At 48.9% G+C, this 26,182-nt stretch overlaps 1 protein-coding gene across 1 annotated transcript in view; it reads left to right on the top strand.

The window, feature by feature from the left end:
- Positions 1-26,182, top strand: part of AFAP1L1 (actin filament associated protein 1 like 1) — a 59,810-nt gene that overhangs the window by 25,097 nt on the left and 8,531 nt on the right. Inside the window, exons 2-14 of the mRNA XM_074314108.1 lie at positions 3,928-4,101; positions 5,056-5,141; positions 6,235-6,343; positions 8,496-8,594; positions 9,242-9,456; positions 11,950-12,129; positions 14,053-14,145; positions 15,721-15,814; positions 16,045-16,197; positions 17,350-17,561; positions 19,121-19,266; positions 19,889-19,961; positions 22,126-22,237. Coding sequence (XP_074170209.1) covers positions 3,928-4,101; positions 5,056-5,141; positions 6,235-6,343; positions 8,496-8,594; positions 9,242-9,456; positions 11,950-12,129; positions 14,053-14,145; positions 15,721-15,814; positions 16,045-16,197; positions 17,350-17,561; positions 19,121-19,266; positions 19,889-19,961; positions 22,126-22,237 — 1,746 coding nt within the window. The remainder of the gene's footprint in view (positions 1-3,927; positions 4,102-5,055; positions 5,142-6,234; positions 6,344-8,495; positions 8,595-9,241; positions 9,457-11,949; positions 12,130-14,052; positions 14,146-15,720; positions 15,815-16,044; positions 16,198-17,349; positions 17,562-19,120; positions 19,267-19,888; positions 19,962-22,125; positions 22,238-26,182) is intronic.

Here is a 26,182-nt window from a genome sequence, read left to right on the forward strand (position 1 = left end):
GGAAGTGTCCTTGCTCGTTCGCTGCTACACGCTGAGCTTTCCCCCATGGCTCCCTCTCCCTCTGCCCCCGCTGCCTGCCAGCGCCTTCCAGGCTGCAGAAACCACCACCAGCATTGGGCAGTGCCTCACGCCCATCTGCTACACTCAGATTCCCTCAGTTCCCTCCTTCTCCTCTGTACTGTTTGGACTTCTGTGATCACACCTCAGTGAAACAAAAACACTTAGAAGTCAAGTTCCTGTGTTAGAAACCCCATCAAGGACCAGGGAAAAAACAAAAGGGGAAAAAAGTATTACAAAGCTTGTATACTATATAGCATAGCTCATGTTTTTAAACGCAGAGAACTCACTCACAACCTAGTTGTTCTTACTTTAGAAACAATTATAACAAACCTTAAATTAGAAACAGAAGAGTTTTAGAAGCAGGAATGCTGCCACACGGGGCACTTGCTGATAGCAGCAAGAAGAAATCTTTGGAACATCACAACATAGAGAAAGCGAGGACAAAAAAGGAAGGGAGAGGCAGGGAGAGAAAAAGGGAGAGACTGAGGGGACAACTGGTAGGAATGTTATTTATTAATTAAAAGGAATAAAATACTGATTCACACTATAACCCAGACGAAAACTTGATGCTACCTAAAAGAAACCAGTCACAGAAAGCCACATAGCATTTTTTTTCTTTAACTTATATGAAATGGTCAGAATAGGCAAATCCATATAGACAATAAATAGATTAGTGGCTGCTTAGGGCTGAAGATGAAATAGGGAGTTGGGGATAATGAAATGGTTTTAAAATTGATTATGGTGATGGTCTCACAACTCCGCAAACATAAGAACCAATGAATGTACACTATTGTAAAAAATCCAAAAAGTTTAGCAATCTGAGGTCTTTCATTGAAGATCAGTAATTCTCAGAAAGGTGTGGTTGGGAATAGGGGATGCCTGGAGGTCCCCAAAATGTTTTCAGAGGGTCCACGAGGTAAAAACTATGTAGCACTAAGGCCTTCCCTGCCTTTGCACTTTTCCTGTCTCACTGGTGTACAGTGGAGTCTTTCCAGAGGCTGCATGACATGTGATGACGTGTAGCTCTGAAGGCTAATGTAATGTGTGCCTGTGCATTCTTGTGTTTTAAATTTTTCTCAGTCTTAATTCTTAACATAGTATTAGTAGACGTATCTCACATAACACAAAAGCTCTTTGGGGTCCTCAATAAATTTTAAAAGTGTAAAGGAGTCCTGAGGCCAAAGTTTCGGGACCACTGGTAGACGGATAAACAGCATTGCACCCAGAGCCTTGACATTCCTGCATGACAGCAGAGCACTGTCATGAAGTTTCAGGGATGAACCATGGCTGCAGGCCACAAGAAAGCCTCCATGGTCCCCTGTCTGCAGTGCCTTCCAGGCAGCATTTAGCACGGCCTCCCTTGTGAGGAATTACCTGTGGGAGGGCAGGGGGTGGAGAACACCCACAGGAACGGTATTCATTTCCTCATTCCTCCAAGTGGCACCAAATTAGTGTCCGGTAAGCATTAAGCATTTTGGAATTGAGTTAACTGACTTTTGGTGTCTCTGCTGAGGGTGCCAGAGAGGTTTGTGATTCCATTTGAAAACATTTCCTTCACGACAGCTAAAATGATTTCCTACTTCAAAGAAGGACACCCCCCCCCCCACACACACACACACCCTATCCAGAAGCCTCCATCGCATGGCGTTGCAAGGGTTCAGGCCCTGGAGGCAGCAGGGCCGCCAGGCACCATTCACTTGGGCTCTGAGGTGAGCGGTGCCCCCTCAGTTGTGTAACTCAGCAGCTCTAGGAATCACACAAACCAGCAGTCAACCTGGCTCCTCTTTCAAGCTGTGCGACCATCTCATCGCTTCTGTGTCATCTAGAACATAGGTATCCCAATAGGACCTACTCACAGATGTGCTGTGGGGATTAGACGAGACATTGCAGAGAAAGCCTCCTCCCTCAGTGCCCCAAGGCAGAGAGAGCTCATGAGGTGGTAGCTGTCAGTATCAGCCCTGAGCTCATGTCCAACAAATTGGAGGTGATGATGGAATGCCACAGAGAGACTGCAATGTCACATTTTCCCTTCAAGTGCCACTATACCTAAGATTTCTATTTTCAAAACAGTCCTGTATGGTCATCTGTTTGTTCTCTCTCTCATCAACCCCATAGAGAGCACCCACACTGAGCAGGCCCCAGACTGGATGCCCAGGAAGCTGAGATTCACAGTACAGTCTACAACTTCTAGAACCCCACAGCCTGCTGAGGGAGACAGACGCTCACACAGACCCACACAGCACAGACCAGCGTGTACATGACAGTGATAATAGCTGGCTTGGGGTGAGCCTTTACTATGTGCGGGGCAAGGCACTTTTTAGGCATGGCATACTTCTTTCCAACAACCCTATCAGGCAGGTGCTGTTATTACCCTCCTTTACAGAGGAGGAAACTGAGTCACAGGCTAAGTAACTTGCCAAAGGTCCCACAGCTAATGAATGATGGAGCCTGAACTTGAACCCAGGTGGTCTGGCTCCAGGGCCGGTTCTCTTCTGCACAATGTTATACCTCTCTTAGTCATCCAGACCCTGTATCTATAAGTGAGAGTCTCACCATTTCTTCAGGGGGGCCAGTGTGGGGAGAGTCAAGAGACTGGAACTGACATCCTGGCTCTTCTGCTTGCCTCTGTAACTTCAAGCAAGTTCCTTACCTTCTTTGAGCCTTAGTTTCTTCATCTAAAGCATAGGGATGATGATGGGACCTATTTCAAAACGTGCTGGTAGGACCGTATAAAATATTGCAAGGCAATGTGGTGCTATGGTGAAAGGTGCAGGGTGAGGGAGCCGGATCCAATCTCTGCTGGCTGTGTGACCCTGGAGAAGTTATTTAACCGCTCTGAGCCATAGTTTCATCCTCCAGATAATAGAGATGATAAAATGCTTGATATGAGATTTAAATAAGACTCTAAGTAGGAAGGGGCTTAGCACAGCTCACAATAACTGTTCAGCACAGGTGAGCTTTTATTATTATGCACAAGTGACTGGGGAGTTGCAGAGCAGGACAATACTAGCACTGCTGAAATGAGGCTGGTCCTCAGCCCTGAGGCAGACCAAGTCCCTGTTACTGTTTGGGACAGGGAGACATCATGACATCATGGTCTTGGCACGCTTGTCTTGAACGGATTCTGTGCTCTAGGATTTGGCGACTTCCTGGGGTCTCAACCAGCAGCAGCAGCAGCCGCTGAGAGCTGGTCAGAAATGCAGACTCTCAGGTCCCACCTCGACCTCCTGAGTCAGAATCTGCATTTTGACAAGATCTCCAGCTAATTGCTATATACACTCAAGTTTGAAAAACACTGGGATAGCATGGAAAAAAAGAAAGGTGAGGATAGTTTTGGGCCTGGGGTGAGAAGGGTTAATGTTTAGTTTGGCTCCCACCAAGGCACCGGAAACAGAAGGTTCCAGAGATTGAAGCATATGAACTGATGGACAGGAAGGCTCCCTTCCTGCCTGTGTCCTGGATGGCCGGGGGCTTCAGCCTGGGCCCTGCGCTGAGCCTGGAGCTGCAGTGAGGAAGGAGCCCTGGGCCTGCGAAGCAGAGGGCATCCTGGGACAGGGCAGCCTAAGTGCCTCTGCTCGGGATACCTGGGCCCCGAGTGGCCGGGGTGAGCCCGGGAGGTTCAGTCCTCAGGCCAAGGCTATATGAGACCTGAGGCAGAATGGGAAGGCCCAGAGGAATGTCACGGTTAAGTGAGCAGGGCTCTCCCAAGGGAGGCTGGGAAGCCAGCACTGGGACAGCTGTGTGAGGGCCTCTGAGGTCTCCCGTGGCGCCCGGCCCTGCCCTCTGCTCCCTGCTTCTCTGGCCTCTGGTGGGTGGGGGCAGGGCCAGGAGCCCAGATGCAGAGCCAAGATCCTGCTTCCTCCTCAGTGCTGGAGCAGCTGCTCCCCGAGCTCACGGGGCTGCTCAGCCTCCTGGACCAGGAGTACCTCAGCGACACCACCCTGGAGAAGAAGATGGCCGTGGCTTCCATCCTGCAGAACCTACAGCCGCTCCCAGGTCAGCCATCAGCACTCTGCCTGGGGCTCCGCGAGAGCCTTCCGTAACTCCCCAGGCCTGCGGGCAGGGGAAGCACAGCCTCAGAGCACGGCGTCCAGCGCTTTGCACAGCTGAGCCACAGTCACGTCCACTTCGGCCCTTCCCCATCACAACCCTGGCTGTGCTCTGTGCGTCCTCCATCCTCAGCCCACTACAAACACACACACAACGCACATGCCACACACACTCAGGTACCTAGCACATACCACACTCACATACACCACACATTCTCACATGCATAGTACTTCCTTCCATAGCAAATATACACTACATGACACACACCACATACAACATATAGCATGCCCTCACGTACATGCCAGCACGCACTCACGTACACAGCACACGACACACATCTCAAACCCACACTCTCACATCACACACACTAACATACGCATCATATCCACATAGCACACGTGCGCCCATGCCCACCCACATGCAGTCTAACATACATCAGATAGACACACAGCACACACATCACACACTCCTTTACACAGATGCACACAGACACACACTCACACCCGCCCCACATCGTTACTCATGCCCTTCCCTCTACTTCCCGCGGCTTCTCTGCCTCACTGTGTGCCCAGCAGCAAGCTCCTCACCTGCCCCAGCCTTTCCTCACCCTAAGTCAGCCCGTGAAATCATATGTGTAAATCAAGAGCTCAGGGAACTCTCGTGCGCTGTACCCACGTCCCACTCTGTGGGAGGGGTCTGAGTGATGTGGTGGGAAATCGCTACCGGGTGACTCTCTGGGCCTCCCTCACAGACTGTGGGAGGCGGAACGGGGTGGCGCTTGCCCGAGCCTGGCTGTCTCCAGAGCACCCCCATGTTGTTTTCCATACTGGGCTCTGGGCACCCTTTCACTTGAAGACAGAGATCTTCCGTAACAATGTAAAAATGAAAACAAAGTTGGAAAACCAGGAAAGTCATTGCAGTTGTGCATGTGCTCTGCAAACCGAGTGCTGTACCTATGGGTGCCAGAGGATGATGGGGAGCCTGGCAAAGGAGCCAGCCCTGAGCCAGCCAAGAGCCCGTCTCTGAAACATGTGAGTCATGGCCTGGGTTCCCACACCCTCAGGCTCTCTGTCCCTCTGGAAGGGGCAAGGGAAGCTCTCGCCCTGACGCAGGGGACACTCCTGGCTGTACAGGACCCTGATCTCTCTTCTATGCATGGTTAAGGGCGGAAACACCACAAGAACATTTCAATGACTCATGCTCACTGTCCTGTGCTGAGTAGGGATAATGTGGTGAACTGACCTGTCCCTTCAGGCCCAAAGGACGTCCCCACCCAAACTTCTGATTGCAGTAATACAGGTGGAGTGATGGGGAAAACTCTGGACCACAAGTTGGGTGACCTCTGCTCTCCTCCCTGCTGCTGTGTGGCCTTAGGAAAATCACTTCCCCTCTCTGAGCCTGAGTTTTTCACCTACAAAATGACAGTATGGATCTAGGGTTCCCAGGCTTGGGGCCGTGGAATCAGGGCCCATAATCACATCAATCATTTTCTGTTAATTGCATAATTCACCGTCAACATCACCATCAACAGGACTAACTGTTGACCACTTATTGTGTCCTTTACATGCTCATAGCAACTGAGTGAGGTTGGTAGAATTGTTATCCCCATTTAACAAGTAAGGAAACTAAGGCTCAGAGAGAGTAAGTGACATGTCAATGTCCCACCACTAGCAAGTGACAGAGCTTAGCTGGAGAGCCAGGGCTCCCTGCCTTCAGAGTATAAGCTCGCAGCCACAAGGTGATACAGCCTCGTTAAATAACATCTCCCAGCTCCTTGTCCTGCTGTTCCTCACATGTACATGGATGTGGTTGCAGTGGATTGCGGAGCTCATGGTAGCTTTGCCGATTCTGCATGTGGTCATCAAGTGTATAACTACTTCTGTGTGGCAGCCCACATACAACTGTCAGACATCACAGAGGAGCCCTGATGCTTAAATCATTTCGATCAGAAATGTAAGACCAAGTAAACTCCCAAGGTTTCCCACTCTGCCCTTCCGCAAGCCTGTTAGAAGCTATGGCTTCACGTTCAGATGCTGCGTCCTGCCTTGTAGGAGCTCCCGTGTCCCTCTCCCCTCCCAGCCTCCTGGCCTTTGTGGTCTCACACGCCTCCTTCGTCCCCTCCAGGCAGCCGACCTGCCCCCACCGCTTCCCAACAGGCCTCCGCCAGAAGACTACTATGAGGAGGCCCTTCCCCTGGGGCCAGGCAAGTCCCCCGAGTACATCAGCTCCCACAGTAAGTTCCGGCGCCCCTGGGAGTCAGGGCCAGGGGTAGGAGGCTCCTCTCCTGAAGCTCCAAGCTCAGCACCCACACAGCCACGCCCACCTCCTGAGGAGGAGCCACCTGAGCACCTGGCCTCTTTCATGACAAGCTGGGTGGGCCAGCGGGTGTGGCGCTGGGGTTCAGGGACTTGGTTCTAGTCCCAGTTCTGTGTGGCCTTGGACAACCCCCTTGCCCTGAAAGCAGCTTTTTGTATGTGGAGCAGGTGACTCTATTTTATCCACCTGAGAACAGGGGAGGAAGGAGGAGATAAAGTGCTGCTGGGCCATGAATCCCAGGGCAAGACCCTCAGCTGGATGAGGCTCGTCCTGCTCCCCGGAGAGCTCCCTCCCAGAGACTGAGAAGCTGCCTCCGGGGCGCAGCTGGGGTCCTGGGCAGGAGGGAAGGGAGGGCCGCAGGAAGGGCCAGGGGCCTGTCCAGGGCGAGCGCGCCAAGCCCACCAGGAAGCATCCTTCCTCCCACATGCAGTGTCCAGCCCTGCCAAGTGTTTGAGCACTTTGCCCAGTGCCCCCGCCCCCTTCCCCATCACCCTCCTCCTCCAGCCCGCCTCTGGCCCTGACTCCCCGGCCACCTCACCGGGCATGTCACCAGCCTCTGAGGCCTCAGAGAGCCTGCTGGGAAAGGCAGGCTCTGAACCTCGCTGGGGAGATAGACCTGGATGTCCCAGGCGCAGAGAATTGCAGCGCTGCCATCCTCCGGAAACAGATGGACGGTAGGGGCTGGAAGCCCAGAGCAGTGCTCTGGAGAACAGTGTGATATGCGAGCAAGTTGGACTGGGTGAAGGAAGGCTTCCTGGAGGGGGCATGTGTCTCTATTCCCTAAGCTGGCAACCTCGGTTCTCATCCAGGCTCTGTCACTAGTGAATTGTGTCTGGCCTCAGTTGCCCCATCTATAAAAGGAGGCTGATACCTACATCCCTGTATTATGGAAATCGAAGGAGACAATAATAATAATACTTGGCGTTTTTCTAGCACATTCTGTGTCATGCACTGTGCTGAGAGTTTATATGCATTATATCACTAATCCGAGGTAGGAACTGTTCATGTCACTTTAAGATGAAGAATCTGAAACTCAGAGAAACTTCTTTCCAAGGTCACTCAGCAAATGGTGGAGATAGATTTGAACCCAAATCTGATCAACCCCAAAGCACATACCCTTAGTCCACTGAACTTCAGAATATGCTCCAGAGACCGTCTACATCAAAAGAACCTTATTTTTTAAAAATCCGATTCCTTGGAGTTCAGTTTATTTTCTATTTTTACATATGTGTTTAAATGTCCTATTAAATAGTTGGGTTTTTTTAACGCACATTCCTCAGCCCAGCCCACACCAGTGAATCAGAATCTCTGGGGATACAGCCCAGAGATCTATATTTTAAAAAGACCCTTCGTAATTCTGATGCAGGATAAAATGTGAGATACCCCCCAACCCCTGTACTATGCCTCCCCCTGAATGGGAATGTGTTGTGAAAATTCCGCATAGGCAGCTGTTGTATTCACTTTTATTTGTGTTCTGATTACCTCCTCTGGTCCATTTCCTCCTTTGTAGTTGCAGAGGCTTAAGAGAAACACTTTGACAAACAGAGGGAGATGTGTTAGGACTAAACAGAAAGGCCGAGGTAGCAGAAAATGAGGCAGAGGCAGCGCAGGAAGGGGGTCTGAGCCCAGGTGCTGGGACACCACTCCGCGCAGTACAGGGACCAAGCTGTGACCAAGACACACATCCACACACACCAATGCTCTGGGGACACTGAGGAGGGCTGACCACTTTTTGCCTGGGAAGGTCAGACGAAAGATCTCTGAGCTGGGTCTAGGAGGGCGAGTAGGAGTTCTCTGGGAGAAAATAAAAGCAAAGGAATAGCGTGAACGAGGCCTGGAGGTGTGACAGGGCCCATCAGGGCAGTTCCTGGTGACAGGAACACAGAGGGCATGTGGGGCACCTGAGCAGAAGAGATGAGAGGGAGACCCCCACACCCTGACCAAGGGGCTGCAGGAGTGCCACCCTCTCTTCCCTGAGGAGGGCACGGTAGGGAGGGTCTTCCCCAGCCCTGCCTCCAGGAGTCTGCCTGCATCTGTCCAGAGCGCGGCTCTTTCTGCCAAACCCACAGATGGCTGCAGCCCAGCCCACTCCGTTGTGGACGGCTACTACGAGGACGCAGACAGCAGCTACCCTGCGACCACGATGAACGGGGAGCTGAAGAACTCCTGTAAGTGCCTAACGGGACTTCAGTCAGGTTCTGTCCTCGAAGGGCAGGCCTGGGCACTCACGTGCCCGCCAGCCCCTCACCCCGCAGGGTCACCATGGAGGCCCTGAAGCCCTTGTTCTCCATGGGCCTGGGGTTCAGGAATCAGGAGTTCCTGACAGAGCCCTTGCCCTGACTCGTGGTGACTGACCTTAGACAGTTGTTTATTCTCGTTGAGCCTCATTTCCTTATGTATAAAATGGGCATTTGCTGGAGTGCTGTGAGAGTGAGTGACCTGAGACAATGGATGTAAACACGCTGGGACAGTGACAGTTGCTGATGTTTACTGAACACTCACTGAGTGCCAGACACTCGGCTAAACACTCTGCATCACTGATCCTTACAACAGCCCGATTAGGTAGATACTATTATTCATTATGCCCATTTCCTAGATGAGGAAACTGAAGCTCAGAGGAGTGAAGTCACCAAGGTCACAAAGCTAGTGGGAAATCTGTAAAACACAGCACCCATGTGGGGGTTTAGTCCTTTCCACGATCACGCCTCACCCCTTCATGGTCCCGGGAGCCCGGAGCAGGGATGCCTGCAGAGGGGTGAGGAGGTGCCCCCGGGGTAACGGCACAGTGGCGGGTCCTTTCCCATGGTGCCTGCAGACAATGACTCTGACGCAATGAGCAGCTCCTATGAGTCCTACGACGAGGAGGAGGAGGAGGAAGGGAAGGGGCTGCGGCCCAGGCACCAGTGGCCCTCAGAGGAGGCCTCCATGCACCTGGTGAGGGACTGCAGGATATGTGCCTTCCTGCTGCGGAAAAAGCGCTTCGGGCAGTGGGCCAAGCAGCTGACGGTCATCAAGGAGGACCAGCTCCTGGTGAGTGGGTGCGGCCATGTTCCTCTGGGCCTCACGTGGACTTGTGCGCGTGTGTGTAAGTCTGTGTGTGTGTGCAGGCGTGTCTGCGTCCGTTCCTCTGGGCTTGCTTTGTGCACAGAGGCTCAAAGCCTCTGCTTTGAAGATCGGTGCTCTCCCACTAGAGCATAATTTTTAAAAAAAACAAAATAAAAAAACTTGAAGCCCTGATATAGACTTTACCAAGTTTTTGTTTTGCCAAAGATAAATTTATCACCTTAAAACAATGTTTATTGTTTTTCATTATGCAAGTAAATGTGTTTATGTATAAAGCTAGAGAAAAACAAAATTAAAAATTGATTTTTAAAAACACCACCTATAATCCTACTGACCAAGAGCTAACAACTATTAATAGACATACGCGTATTTCTACCCTCACTTTCATACATCTGTCTTTTCCAAAACTAAGCCCACTCAGCACTTGCTTTCTTAAAGCTTTTTTTCTTCAATTCGCCATCTCTCATCACTACTATTTCATAAAAGAAAATGTAGCCTTAATTCCAAAGTAGGAGGATGGACATAATTTCAGAAAAAAATAAGAGCTAAACTTTACCCAGAAATCTATAGACAAGGCTTGCCTAACATATATCCATTTGCAACATGACCTTTTCTCACCCTGGAGCAGTGAAAAGCTAATCCCAGGCCAGAATGAGTCCAGGGGCATGACTTACTCTTCCCACTCCTCATGCCCTCTGTTATTCTCGACTTACTGTACCGGCGAGGACCCCCAGCACAATGGAGACAGAAGTGCTGAGTGCAGCCTTCCTTGTCTCGGTCCGGAACTCAAAGGAAAAGTTTCAGGGATTCCCCATCAAGGCTGTTATTTGCTGTGGATTATTTGTAGATGCTCCTTATCACATTAAGGAGGTCCCCTTCTATTCCTAGTTTGCTAAGAGTCTATGTTACAAATGCGAGGCGTGATCTAAAAATACAGTGAATGATTAAATTTTAAAAACTATCACAGTAAAAGACACATTGCCACGAATCCCCCTCAAAATACTCCCCCTTGCTTCTAACACACTTATCCCATCATTCTTGCCACTTTCTGGAGCAGTTCTGGAAGTCCTCTTTTGTGAGTGTCTTTACTTCATCCTCTATCATGACAACACTCTGTGTCACACATCACTTCTGGTGTGGCAATTTCTGTCAAATAAAAACATTACAGTGTGTCCTCATCCACCTTATTCACTGGATCTGACACTCACAACTTCTGGCTCTTCCCCAAAGTCAAAATGACCATGAAAGGTAAATGTTTTGAATCGATTCAGGACATTGAGGCAGCCATGACAGCGTAACTAAAGATACTCACAAAAGAGGACTTCCAGAACTGCTTCAGAAAGTGGCAAGAACAATGGGATAAGTATGTTTGAAGTGAGGGGGAATATTTTGAGGGGATTAATGACAATGTTTCTTTTACTGTAATAAATTTTTTTATTTAAACATTCACAGTACTTTTGATCACATCTTATAGGTACAGAATTTTATCAAATACTTTTTCTGCTTCTATTGAAATAAGTGGTCTGTCTCCTTTTTTTCTGTTATCCTGTTTCCCCGAAAACAAGACCTAGCCGGACAATCAGCTCTAATGCATCTTTTGGAGCAAAAATTAATGTAAGACCTGGTAGTGTAGTGTAGTGTAGTATATAAGACCCGGTCTTATAGTAAAATAATACCAGGTCTTACAGTAATTTTTGCTCCAAAAGATGCACTGGAGCTGATTGTCCGGCTAGGTCTTATTTTTGGGGAAACACGGTAGTATGATGAATGACATGGTTGGTTTTGGTTGCTAACCCCCTCTTACATTCCTAGAACAAACACCACTTGGTCTGATGCACTATGCTTTACGTGTCTGGATTCTATGTGTTAGTATTTTGTTTAGGGACTTTGCAACTGTTATAAGAGAGATTAGCCTATAAATTTCCTTTTTTGTAATGTCATTGTCAGTTTCTGGTCTCAAGGTAATGCTGGCCTCATAACAAGAACTGGGAAGTGAGAATCATTATTGATAAACTATTGACTTCCCAAGCCCAACCCTCTGTCTCTGCCAGAATTCTCACTCCCATGTTCCTGCCAGTAGCCCATTAGTAGCAGGGAGCTGACTTCCTCCCAAGCCAGCCTGTTTCTTCTCTTTAAGAGTTCTTTACAGTAGAATGTCTCTCTAGACTAGAATAGTCTTCCTAGTGTTGTGCTAAAATCTACCTTTTCCTAATAGGTAGTTGTGCCCCGCAGGGCCCTCAGTAACGCTGGAGATCTGAAGATTACTCAAAGATACCCCCTCCCAGGCTTCTCTTCTCTGGGGTGAACAGCCACAGCGCCTGTCTTCGTGCAGTGCCCACAGTTGAGCTGGGTGGGGGAGGTCTCTGTGGGATAAGTCGAGCTCCCCCAAGCCTTTGTGTAAAGGTGTCCCCTCCTCACCCTCTACTCCAGGAAGCCCTGACCTCTTCTCTCCCTCCCCAGTGTTATAAAAGCTCCAAGGACCGGCAGCCACATCTGAGGCTGATGCTGGATGTCTGCAACGTCATCTACGTGCCCAAGGACAGCCGGCACAAGAGGCATGAGCTGCGCTTCTCCCAGGGGGCTACTGAGGTCTTGGTGCTAGCACTGCAGAGCCGGGAGCAGGCCGAGGAGTGGCTGAAGGTACAGGGGCCTGAGCTCGCCTCCCTGCCCTTCCTCCCTTTCCCGGGCCCAGCACTAAGGCCTCCTGTCCCTGGAAGAATAGGCTTTGTTCAAGGGAGTGGGATCAAGGCCTGTGCATGGCTAAGGCTTATGTGTGGAAATGGGCCTCGGACATCTCCAGGAGACAGACAGACCTCAGGCTGTACCTCCTCATGATTTGAATCTCCTTTCTAACATCCCGACTGTGGGCTTGTCCAGCCTGCATTTGTACACCGCTTAGAAAGGGGAGCTTAATATCTACCAAGGAAGCTGATTTTATCATTAGATAAACTAATCCTTTTTTTTTTTTCATTTAAAAAAGGAAAAATCCTTCCTTGTAACATCCACCTGTGGTCGAACTTCTGCATCTTGAAGCTACACAGCACAGTTAGTTACTGCATATTGAACACTTACTTTGTGCCATGCATTGTGCTAAGGGGTTACGTATATTACCTCATTTACTCTTCGCAATGGGACTATTATTGTTCCCGTTTTACAGATGAGGAAACTGAGGCACAGAGAACATATGTGACTTGCCAAAGGTCATGTAACCAAGTGATCGGGGCCTGGATTAGAGGCTAATAAGGAAATCTACTCCAAAAGCCATAGGCAGGGTGGCATAATGAAAATGAGGGAGGCCTTTGGTGAAATAGACTTCAGTTCAAGTCCCAGGCCTAAATGGCTGTGTGACCTTTTGCAAATGACTTCGCCTCTCTGTGTCTGTTTCCTCCCCTATGAAATGCTTCTTGTCAGGATTCTAGAGACAGTGGACATAGTGCCTGCCAGGCAGTAAGTGCTTAGTAGTCATCAGTGATTGCTGTGCAATGACGGTGAAGCCCCCACCTCCAGTCCCTTATAGGGGGCCCTCCAGCCCTGCACCCTGCCTCCATTTCACTGTGATACCTTTCTCTCTCCAACTATGGTCTTCCTGCTGGAACAAAGAAACCAAGTCTCTCCCTCTCCATCCTCCCTCCCTTCCTGTGATAACCAGCTCTCCCACTGGAATGTTTAGTGTTCTCACTACTGCCTTTGTCTCAGGAAGGGAAGGAAGGGAGAGAACCTGCTTGCTGGGGAGCCTCTGTCCTTCAAGGGGCCAGGTGGGTCTGAGAAAGGAGCCCTAGACGCTGCGTTAAGAGGCCTGTCCTGACATCCAGTCCCGGGAGGCCCTTAGCCCCGAGGTTAAGGCCCGGCAACCACGGCTCCGCCTCCTGGAGCCTCATCGTCCTAATCTGTGCCTTAGGGGCCACAGTCACCCCTGCCCCACAAGGTTGCTGTGGGGATACAATGGGATATTTCATGGAAAGCCACCTGACAGGTGAACCACAAATGGTGGCTGTTGTTATTTCGTGATCTGGATGCTTATGCTGTGTGACCTTGGATGAGTGAGTTAATGCCTTGGAGTCTCAGTTTTCACATCTCTGAAATGGACGGGATAAACTTGGCTGCCCCACAGGCTGTTGTTAAGGCCCAATACACTCATAGAAGCGAGTGGCTCACCCCTGTGCAGGGTGTCCCAGTTTACGTGGCCCTTCATACCTATCATCTCATTGGTCCTCAGACAACCCACTAAAGTTATAACCCATGTTACAGATGGGGAAATTGAGGCCCAGAGAAGGGAAGTGGCTTTCCTCAAGGCCACACAACTAATCAGCAATGGAGCCAGGTCTAGAAGCCAAGCCTCTTGGTTCCCAGCCCCACATCTTTTCAATTCAAGGGCCTACAAGAGAAAGCCTTTTTCAAATGCAGTTGTGCCCCACACACGTGGCAGGAGGCCACGTCAAGCCATGTCTTCCGTCCAGTGGTCCTAACCCCTCTGCTCAATGGCCCTGATGGCACAGACTACTCTTCCCTCTGCATCCATAGCATCCTTGCCCACCTGCTCACACCTGTGCATGCTCTCCACAGGTCATCCGAGAGGTGAGCAAGCCCATCATGGGGGCTGAGGGGACGGACGTGCCCAGATCCCCAGTCCTCCTGTGCAAACTGGACCTGGACAAGGTACGACTGTCTCCATGAGGTCTCCCTGGGCCAGGCAGCGGGGACTCAGCACAGGCTCTGCCCTGGGTGGGGGGGTTGGGGGTCTCAGACTGGTGGTGAAGTGGGCACGCGCAGTGGTGTCGCAGAAGCCATGAGTGGCCAGCAGAGTTAGTTGGTACAACAGTAGGCACTCAATACATTTCTGTTGAATGAATGCCCATGTCCATGGTGCAGTACAAGCCAGAATTGGGCATGAATAACACTGCCAGGTCAGGAGTGGTCCTGTTTATATGGAGCCATGAAAATTAAATTACATTTGTCAATCAGAAAAAGAGTGAGCCCCACTGGGACATGAGCGAAGCACTCATTTAGCAGTTGGTCAGGCCGTCGGCAGACATGTGCTGGTATCTACGCTTTGCCTGGTGCTGTGGGTGAGATGGGGACGCAGCCCCAAATCCTAGGGCAGGTCTGAGAGTCCCAGACATGGGTTCTGCAGGATATAATAAAGGCCGGCAGTTACAGAATACGGCTGTGTGGCCAGCACTGTTGGAAGTGCTTCACAGGTCTTTACCTGGTTTAATTTCTACAACTCTTGGATGAATTATATTTTCAAATGAGGAAGCCAGGCACAGAGAGATTTACAAAGTCACAAAGTTAATAAGAAACAGAGTTAGGATTTACGTCGGGCAGCCTGATTCTCAATGACTCTGCAACCTGGCCCCTCAAGGGGCATCCTGAGCTCTACTCAAGGAGTAGTGAGTGAGCATCAAGCGCTGTGCTGGGCCCAGGGTGTGATCTTAACACAAATAGATGCGCGCCGCCCACAGCTTAGCTCCCTAAAGGGAGAGGGCAGCACGCCATGCAGATGCTAGAAATGACAGTTTGCTGCCCTCGTAATTCCACGTGGGCTCCCTGGGGCCCACGGCAGCCCACTGAAAAGAGTGTGATTCGGAAGAGAAAACCGAGCCTTGGGGAGATGAAAGGATTCTCCCACATTCCTGCAGTCACAGAAGCGAGTCCCTCGCCCTTGGGCAGCGTGTCCCCGTCCCATCCAACAACTCCGCACCACCTCCCACAGGACCTAGTAGGCACTTAATTGACCTGGCGTGACTATTTTGAAAATGCCAACTCATCTCTTTTTCTCCATCCTCACTATCATCCTGGTTCATCTCGTTTCTGAGTCTCGTCTTACCCAGGATGACACTCTCTTAAGTAGGTCCTTTGCTTCCAGTCTCGCTCCCTCCTGTCTGCCCTCCATGGTGCCACTGGAGGCACCTCCCTAAACTGGTTGCAGAACGGCAGTTTCCCACTGAAATATCTTCCCAGCTCCCTGTCGCATGCTGAATATGGTCCAAACTACTAAGTCATTTATCTCAATGTGTGATAATTAATTGCCTCGCTCTCTAAATCGACTGTAACTCGAAGACACAACCATCCTAAGTCATCTTCGTCCCCCCGCCCCCATACCTGGTACTTAATAGTTGCTGACAAATATTTGTTAGTTAGTCCTCACGTGCAAGGGTCAGGGGGAGACTGAACCAACAAAGGGGACTTCTGAGCGTGCCCTCTGATGTGGGCTGTCTGTGTTCCCCCCAGAGACTGTCTCAAGAGAAGCAGACCTCAGATTCCCACAGCCTGGGCATGGGCGACAGCTGTTCCACCCTTGGCCGCCGGGAGACCTGCGAACAGGGTAGGAACCGCTGGGGGCTCAGGCAAAGGATTCCAGAGCTGGGACAGGCCTTGGCACAGGCCCACAGGCACACAGTGCAGAGCAGGTCCTGAGGGAAGGGGTGTGGCCCATCCACCCCGGGAGCTGCAGGCTCCTGTGTGCGGGCTGAAAGGACCAGTGGGAGGGCTAGGACCGGGTGCACCTGGGCCTCAGGGCGCCCTCCCCTCCCCGACCCATCTCTGCAACAACAGGCAAAGGGAAGAAGAGCAGCCTGGCTGAGCTGAAGGGCTCCATGAGCAGGGCCGCGGGCCGCAAGATCACGCGCATCATCAGCTTCTCCAAGAGGAAGGCGCTGGCGGATGACCTGCAAACGCCCTGCACCGAGGAGGAGGTCCCGTGCTGCGGTGGGTACCAGGCCTGCACTGGACGAGAACTCAGACCCTGTTGACGGAGGGCCCTAGGGCCAAGCCAGGAGGCCCTCCAGGCCCATCTGCCGGCCCCCAGAGCAGAGGAGAGAACCCTCCCACTGGATAGCTAACCCCCATGCCACCAACAATCCATGCCCTTCCATCACTTCTCTACCATAAGGCCCCCAGGCTCAGCAGAAGGAAAAGCCAACTGACTCCCATATTTCTGTGCTTCCTATGATTCTAACTTCAACCTCAACCCTACTTGTCTCTCAGCCTCAATCTCTTCCACTATGATGAGAGAAGGGTATCTTATTTCCCAGCACACATCAGGTCAGGTGTGGAGCTTACCACCCAGTCTTATAAGGAAATTCATTGTATAAAAATATTTTAGTACTTTTCATTATAAATGCATTCAATGTGAGTTAAAAGTGGTTTGGAAGGGAAAACATATTATCCTGTTCATTTAAACGCGTGTTCCATGTACTGGAATTCAACAATCATATATTTCAGACATGCAGTAATACTCTCACCCTGAAAGAATATTATAAAGGCACATGGCTATACAGAAATATTTTATAAGCAGTGGATCAGGTCATATTATGGCAAAAAATAAATTTAAATCTAAAATGTTAAGAGGGAATTCTAAACCCATCAGTCATTAGACTGGACCTCACTCATTTTATAGTTCTTTATGTTGGTTGGATGGCATTGTTCTTACATGCTGCCACCAGGTGTCAGCATCATCCATTACCTTCTGACTTTCAGTAAGAGTTTGGTATTTTAAGGGGAAGAAAGGCGAAAGCCATGAGGGAGAGTTACGTCTTTTATTCATTCTATATAGTAGTTCCGGCCCTTTTCATCAAGCTTGGTATGGTCCAAAGGCTGTGTGGCGATGTAGAAATGGGATTATCAGTCCCCATTTCATTGATAGGAAACTGAAACTTAGAGAGAAAAGAGGATGCATGAGCTCACAGGCCAGGAGAGAGCTGATCCGGGGCCCACAGGCCTTGTCTAGCTAGAGTCTAAGGGCTGTCCAGGAGCTTTGTCCCTGGGTATAGACCCATGCACCCCAGCTCGCATCCACCACCTGGGTTTTCCTCAGGGCTGGGCTGCCGGGAAATCACATTGCTGGTCTGCCCCTCCCAGGCTATCTGAACGTGCTGGTGAACCACAGCTGGAAGGAACGCTGGTGCCGCCTGAAGTGCAACACTCTGTATTTCCACAAGGACCGCACAGACCTCAAGACCCACGTGAATGCCATTGCCCTCCGAGGCTGTGAGGTGGTCCCAGGCTTTGGGCCCAGACACCCCTTTGCCTTCAGGATCCTGCGCAACCGGCAGGAGGTGACCATCTTGGAGGTGAGAGGAGAGAATCCAGGTTATCCTTGGAGGTGGGAGCTGAGGCGAGGTCTGGCCCGGATGTTGGCTTTTGTCTTAGGGGCCTTGCTACTGATAATACAGGGACTGAGAAAAAAGGGAAAGTAAGCCAACTGCTGCCGAGTGATGTAAGATTGCCAGTTAAAATACAGACCATCCACTTAAATTTGAATTTCAGATAAAAAACAAATAATGCTTTTAAAACAAGTATATCCCATGCAACATGTGGGACATACCTATGCTAGAAAATGTTTTATTGTCTATTTGAAATTCAGATGTAACAGAGCATTCTGCTTTTTATTTGCTAAGTCTGGCAACCCTAGAGCCAAAGTTTATTTATTTTTCTCCCTTATCTTAAAATCCAAAGCCTGAAGGTGTCTAGTCTAATCTAACCCAGACCTGATTCTAAAATCCCCTCTACCTTTCCCACCAGTGGCCGTCCACCTCAAATAAACCACTGCCCTTCAGTGTAGCTGGCTCCTTCCACTGAGCAACTCAAATTTTTAGAAAAACTTTCTCTATGTTGAGATGAAATCTTTAAAGCTGGTAAGCCTGTTCTGCATACCTTTGTTTCTCCAGAACCCAGTATGATGTCCAGCACAGACTAAGGCCTCAATTAACATTTGTCGAAGAAATGGCTGAATGAATATGTGACTTCATTTCAACCATTCATTGTCAGCCCTACATGGTGGCGCATGCCATCCTCTCTGAGATCATACAGAATATGCTGACTCTCTCTTCTACATGTCAGTCCCTTGGCTATTAGACTTTACAATGTTAACACCGGAAGAAAACCTAAATAACTACCCCCCCCACATTATAGATAAGGAAACTGAGGCCAGGGCAGTCAAGTGCTTTGTTCAAAGCTCCACAGAGGGTCAGTGGCCTCTTGGTCTTATCCTAAAACTAAAACCCAGCCTCTTGGTCTTGTTTTCTTTGCCCAGTACCTACTGCCTCTCTCGGTTCTTAAATTTCAAGAAATATTAACCCCAGTAACTCACTTTTATTTTTGATAGTTTGAGATGGGTCTATTACTTCTCTTAAATTATACACAGAGCTTTCTGGCAAAAAGTATACTGCCTTTATTCAAGTTTAGCATTTGCAGGCTAAGTTGATTTTCTAATAATGCTCTTCAAATGACAGCTAACATAAGCATGGTTAGTTGACCAACAATTTCTTAGAGATTTTCCTACAAAAAATACTATAAATAATTAGCAATTATAATACAAGAAAAAATTATTGAGTTATGCGAGAAATGGCCTCCTCTCATAAAAAGTACATGTTTTTGAAGAATTTTCAGGGAACACCCAAACGTTGTTTTCACACCTGAGGTTCAGGAAGGCTGTGATGACAGTGAGCAGAGACCTGAACAGAGGGGAGTGGCAGCCACGTGGGTTTCTGGATGTGTATTCTTGTTCCTTGTGGATCCCTAAGTATCGACTCCATAACGGGTCCCACATGAATACTGGTTTGGCTGAAGGAGGCAGGTAGCCAGACCTGACAGTGCCAAAGTGAAATGGCTTGTGCCTCCTCTCCGTCAGGCAAGCTGCTCAGAGGACATGGGCCGCTGGCTTGGGCTGCTGTTGGTGGAGACCGGCTCCAAAGTCACCCCCGAGGCGCTGCACTATGATTATGTGGACGTGGAGACCTTAACCAGTATCGTCAGCGCGGGGCGCAACTCCTTCCTGTAAGAGACGCTGCCCAGCACCTTCTGGTCTCAGCTCCTCTCAGAGGCTGAGTCTGAGCAATGGGAGGGACGGGAGGAAGGGCTGCGGCGGCCTCTACCCGCTCGGGAGGTCAGAGGGTGTGCCTTCCTCTTCCACCCGGCAGCAGTGAGCTGTCTAAAGGAGGCAGCCCACACCAGGGTCAGGGGAAGCTGTGGGTGAAAGGAACAAACGTGGAGCAGCCCTTTTGCACAGTGCCCTGGGTTTTGCTCTCATGCTACGGGACCTTGAGTATCTGGGCGGATACAGGGCTGGTTTGTGGAGTTCAGCACTAGAAGAGCTGGGTTCCAGTCACAGCTCTTTCACCACCAACAACCTGGGCTGGGTGCTTACCAGCTGGGAGCCTCTGATTTCTCACGTATAACATGGAGGTGATGAATGACCTGTTTCCTGTGTTGTGAGAATCACATGGGTCCCTGCCTATAAAGCCCTTACCACAGCAATGGCCCAGTGTTGCCTGGAACGGTTGCTATTACTAAGCTTCCAACGTGCATTATGAACTGCTGCCAGAATCCAGTGCGAAACTGGACAGGAAAGCACTGTAAGCTGCGAAGTGGCATCGTCATTGTACCTTGTATTTTCCAGATATGCAAGATCCTACCAGGATCAGTGGCCTGAGCCCCGTGTCTACGATGATGTTCCTTATGAAAAGATGCAGGTATGGTCTCTTGGCACTGCCCAGGAAGGTGGCAAAGGCCCCTTCTTAGCTCGCCCTCTCTGTCTCCCTCGCTACAGTCATGCACCGTTTAACAGCAGGAATACGCTCTGAGAAATGCGCCGTTGTGCGATCTCGTCATGGTGCGAGCATCCCAGAGGGCACTTACACAAACCTGGATGCTACAGCCTACCACACACCTGGCTGGATGGCGTAGTTATTGATCCTAGGCTGCAAACCTGTATGCGAGTTAATGTACAAAACGACACGACATTACATCAAGCACAAGAGAAAATGATGCAACCGAGAGACGCGGTAAACACGAGATGTATGAGGCTGCTGCCGGTGTAACACGGCGACCAGTTTTACAGCAAACGTTTTCTTATAAGTAGGAGTACACTCTAAAAGAATGATAAAAAGTGTAGCAATAGTATAGTATAGTATAGTAAGTATAGTATAGTATATACATACACAAGCAACAGTCGATTATTATCAAGTACGATGTACGTGCTGTACTTTTATACGACGGGCAGTGCAGTAGGTTTCTTCACACCAGCATCACCACAGAACCATAAGTAACGCGTCGCTCTACAACATTAAGACAGCTACGACACCACTAGGCGATAGGAATTTTTCAGGTCTGTTATAATCTTAGGGGCCACTGCTGTACGTGCCTTGACAGAAACATCACTACGGAGCACACGACTCTCCTCCTCTTTCCCTTTGCCTCAGAGAGATCATTCTCACTTACCCAGCGGCTGGCAGGGGAGGGAGGACCCTTCTTCTCACAGACTGTGGCATAGGAGGTTGAACGGTACAGCAGAAAGCTCCCAGATTAGGAAGAAGAAGGGCTCCGTAAACTGCAAAGCACAATTCCAGTAGGAGCAAGAAGCTGGATTCTGTGCCCATTGAAGGCTCTGTGAATTAATGCTGCTGATTCAGTGGTATCTTGGGGTTTCAGAGGGGACACTAACAGAAGGCCAACCCCGTAGGCCTTCACCTGGTGGCATCTACAGTCAGGACTTCATGTCCCAGGACACAGTCTCCCTGTCGTGCGCACGAAACCAAGGAGAGGCCAGCTCCTGAATTTACAGTGAAACCTCTATAGCCATCACACGACCTGGACTGCTCCTGGCATGTCCTATGCCTTCTCCTCCCACAGGAGAGCCAGAGAACCACCCTGGGATCAGACATTGGTGGGTGAGTCAGGCCTCACAACTAGAGGACAGAAAGGGAATCAAGCTGCCAAGGAAAGCCTGCCTTGAACGGTGCTAGATGATATTCTGAGCTTGCACCTCTAGGACCCCCTGTTAGAAATTTCCCCAGCCATCCTTCTTCTGTTTACATGGTCTTTCTTCAGACACAGATGAACCCGTGGATGCAGCTTGAGATCTTTCTCAATTGCAGAGCTTAGTAGCAAGATAACTTGTACTTACAGACGCAAACTTTGGCCTCAGAGCTCAATCTGAGCTACCTTGGGCTTCACTTCTCTGGTCCTCACTTCCTGGCTTCAAATGGTTATGTTAAAACCTACCTGGTTGGCCTACTGCAAGAACTAAATGAAATATTTTATGGAAGGAACTTAGCACAGGACCTGGACATTGGAAGGTCACACATAGAAAAGTACGAGTACATTGTACTGCTCTTATTAATATCATTATTATATAACATTATTATCATATTCCACTCACAGTTTTCTGACCTTTGACAGGATTTTGTGTGTTCTTAATACTGTCCATGCACAAATGCATAGTAAGTCTAAATTATGTAACTTCTACCATTGGCTGATCTCAAACACAACTTTTTTTTTTTTTTTAATAATTCAGAAATGTGAAGGATACTTTGAAATGAGGCGAGGACAGACATATCTATGACAAATCAAGTATGGTCATCCACAATCTTTTACGTCTTAATTTTCCTCTTAGCAAATATTCCAATTTAGGGTTGCCTTCTGCTGCCCCCCACAGGAAGGTATGAGGATCAAATGGATAATACTGCTAGTGAAAATGGTATATAAACTTTTGAGTGCTGCGCAAGTCTAAAAATACAAGGCCAGTATCTCAGAGGGCCCACAGCACTCTCCCACCGGCACAGACCAGACCACACCGCTGCACTGGTAACTCTGCGCCTACCTGCACTTCATCTCCTTCCTCCGTCTCCCACCCAGGACGAGGAGCCGGAACGTCCCACAGGGGCCCAGGTGAAGCGCCACGCCTCCTCCTGCAGTGAGAAGTCCCACCGAGTAGATCCGCAGGTCAAAGTGAAGCGCCATGCCTCCAGTGAGTTCTGTGGGGGAGGAAGGAAGAGAAGGAAACAGTCCATTAGGGGAGGGAGGCCCAAAAGCAGATTCTTCCCAGGGATCAGGCAGGTAAATAAATGAGTGAAGTGAGGGGTAAGAAAATACTCTCCCAGGAGAAAATAACATCACGGGCACCCTGATAAAGGGCAGCTGGCATGTGGCCTCCGAGGACAAACGACAGGAGTGGGGTGTGGGACATGGTAGGAAGCTGCGTGCTCAGGCTCCCACTTGGAGGAATGGCCACTGCTCAGCTCCACTGATGGCCCCCACGCTGCAGTGCCGCCCAGATTTGCACTTATTCAAGAGAGACCAGAATTCTAGATTTTATATGAAATCTACTTATGTGTTTAATATTAGCAACTAATTTTTTAAAAATTTAAGGCCAAATATACATACATATATACATACATACACATGTATTTAAATATTTATAAAGTTCACCCTCAAGCTGTGTCTGTTCCAGTGGCTAACAATTTATCATTTCTGATCTGGGATAGTAAGTGGAAAACTGAACACCTCCAAATACCCTTGAGGCAGCTGCCACCCAAAGTGTGTGGTTCACCTCTGTCCCAGCCCAAGCTCTGCCTAGCAAGGGGCTTAGTTAATTGCCTAATGGCCACACGGCACAATAATGTCTAAGTATGCCAGACAGCTCTCTGGTAAGTTCTGTTCGATTTCCAATGCTAATCTCTGCTCCTGTGTGATTTATCTTTATGAGCAAGCCAGCTTCCTGTTGACAGCATGTTCCAAGAGTCTTATTTGTGGTTGTACATTTCTTCCCCCTGCACCTGACCAAAGTCAAATTCTATTCTTTGCTTCTGGAAGATTTATTTTTTAAAACACTTTTTAAAATTACAGCTCTATTTCATCAGTATAGATAATCTCTTCTGGGGGTCAGGAGACCTGTATTCCATTCCTAACTTGATCAGTAAATTACTACGTATCTTTGGAGAAGTCCCTTCCCCTTTCTGCATCCGAGTTTTTCCCTCTGAAAAATTAGAGGATTGTTATGTAACACTCCTTACACTCTACTCTCAAGGGCACTGGAAATACAGGGCCTTACCGAATGCCCATTTTAAAGTGGAAAACAAAACTGAAAGAAGCATGTAAGAGTCAAGAAATCACAAAATGTGTTTTTAAAAAGCCTAACAACAAAGATAACAAAAAACAGACTATTTTCTTCAAATCAAATCTTATGTTGAAGCCCAGTTGTAAAAGATATGAAAGTGGAGCTTCTCTGGTTGGCGTCAGGAGACCCACCTGACCTACGCGTTGCCCCCTAGAACAGGAGCCTGTTAGCTGTCCCTGTGAAATCGCAGGGCTCCTCGTAGCTGGAAACCACAGATCTCTTCCAACCACGTTTTTCAGAGGAATAAACTGAAGAAAACGAAAGGGAAGGGTCTTCCCCATGATCATGTATGAATTACCTACTGCTATCTAATAAATGACCCAAAATTGAATAGCTCAAAAAGAAGTGTGTGTTATGTCACAGACTGGATAGGGCAGGAATCCTGGAGCAGCTAGTTAGGTAGTTCCGGCTTAAGGTCTCTAGTAAGGTAGCAGTCAAGATGTCACGGTCATCTGAAGTCATCTGAAGGCTTACGATGCTGGAGGCTCGGCGCCCAGGGTGGCCCGCCCACAGGCCTGGCAAGTCTGCACTGCTTGTAGGAAGCCTCAGTGCCTTGCCATGGGGACCACTCCATTGGACTGTTTGTCCTCATGACAAGACAGCTGGCTTCCCCCAGAGCAAGTGACCCAGGAGGGAGGAACAGGGCAGAAGCTGCAATGTTTTTGTAACCTAGCTTTGAAAGTGACACTCTGTCATTTCTGCCGTATCCTAATGGTTACACAGGTCAGCCTGATCTAGTGTAGGAGGAGACTACAAAAGGACCTAAATACCGGAAATGAAAAGTCATGGGAGCCAAGCAGATGGCTGAGAAAAATGGTGGCGTGAGAAGCTCCACAGACCCACTCCCCAGCAAAACTACCATAACTGGTGACTGTTACTAAAACAAACAATCATCTAAAGACTCTGGAAAATTTCTAGGGCATATAGCAAATGAAGAAAGGCTTTTTCTAGAAAATGTACTAAATTTTAGTAAGAACAGGACTTTGTGGTGTGTGAGCCACACCCCACTCCTTTACTTAGTGGACAGAATCTCCACTCCAGGTAGGTGTGGCCAGGAAAACAGGGCTCCCTTTCCGCCCAGCTACCAGTCAATGGCTGTGACATCTCCCCAGTGAGGGCAGGCCAAGAATATGGAGGCTCCAGTTGCCCTCACCTCAGCTCACTCATAAAACACAGGTTCCATGCTAGGAGAAGCAGATTAAGAAGACCAGAGGTTACCCCCATGCAGCACCCTGCTCATAAAGCAGAACTGTCACTCCAAGAGAAGCAGGCCGTTGTTTCTACCCCTAGATCCAGAGCAGTGCCTCAGAGATTTTGCCCAGGGTGAAGGCAGGCAGGCCATAGAACAGAGAACTCCAACATTCTTCCTCGGAAGAACTTTAGTTGGAACAGAATGTGGGGCAGTTCAAGCCTCAGGTACTTTAAAAAACAATGGGGATTTGGCGGTAACCAAGTAAGGAGGCTAGTATTCCCACAAGCAAACTAAACCATAGGTCAGCTAATTCACGAGAGAGAACCAGCGAAACAGACAACTAAGAACAGCCCTCCTGGGGTCAGAACAAGACTGACCATAGAAGACTGGCCTCATAAAGGGGCTGAATTACCCCATCAAGGGGCTGAATTACTTTGATCAGACCCTGGAGTGACGGGTACTGCAGGGCATTGTCAAAAACAACAGAGCAATCCAGACAGAGGAGACTAACAGCTCTGAGTGATACCGACAGAGGCAGACAGTTGAACAGAGAGATCAGGGACAGAGTCCGAGCCCTGTTAAGACCACTATCCTCTCAGGGTGACTGTACACAGGCCCAAGGTTGCACCACTAAGAAGCAACATCAGAAGCTTCACACTATAGGGGGAAATGGACGTCACTGAACAAGCCAGCTAAGTCACTAAACAAACAACCCAGGGATGGGGGGATCAGTATCCAGAGATGCTACAATGTATTTATATAAAATGTCTCATTTTCAACCAAAAAATATCAAACAGGAAAGTGTGACCCATACAGCGGGGAAAAAAAAAGAATAAAGAAAAATAAACAGAGCCTCAGAGAAATGTAGCACCCCGGTAGCGCAGTAACATGTGCACAAATGGAGTACCAGGAGAGGACAAAAAGAAGTGTAAAAAATATGACAAGACATAATGGCTGAACACTTGCCAAATGTATTGAAAAATATTAATTTATACATCCAGGATACCAGTGAAGTTCAAGTAGGATGAAAGCAAAGAGATCCACAAAAGACACATCATGGTCAGAATTCTAAAAGCCGACAAGGAGGAAAACCTTGAAACCAGAAGAGAAAATAGATTCATCACTTATAAAAGATCCCCAATAAGATTAAAGGCTGGCTTATCAGAACAATGGCGGCTTTTCCCCTAACGTCACCTGGAATATTATTCAGCAATCAAAAGGCATGATGTACTGATATATATGCTACATTAGTAACTTGGACACTAAATAGTCCTTCTTCACCCCCTCCCCTCACCCCCACTATGGAAGCCCAGATTTTTCTGGAAGGTGCTTGGGCAGTTCTGAAGCAAATATTTTATCACTAATACTATGAGACCCACAGAATTATAGCTCCTTAAAACAATCTAGCTTGCTTCTTCACCACCATTTGAGTGACTCAAGTGTTATGGCTCTGTGTGTGTGTGTGTGTGTGTGTGTGTGTGTGTGTGTCTATAAAATATGCTGCTCTCCATGGTGCTGACAGACTAAGGAAAACCAGGGCAGTGGCTCCCAAAGGTGAGTCCACTCCCTGGTTCAGTCCCTAAGTTTTTGTTTATCTGCAGTGA

Source organism: Rhinolophus sinicus, linkage group LG10, assembly GCF_036562045.2.
Source record: "Rhinolophus sinicus isolate RSC01 linkage group LG10, ASM3656204v1, whole genome shotgun sequence".
Lineage (NCBI taxonomy): Eukaryota > Metazoa > Chordata > Mammalia > Chiroptera > Rhinolophidae > Rhinolophus > Rhinolophus sinicus.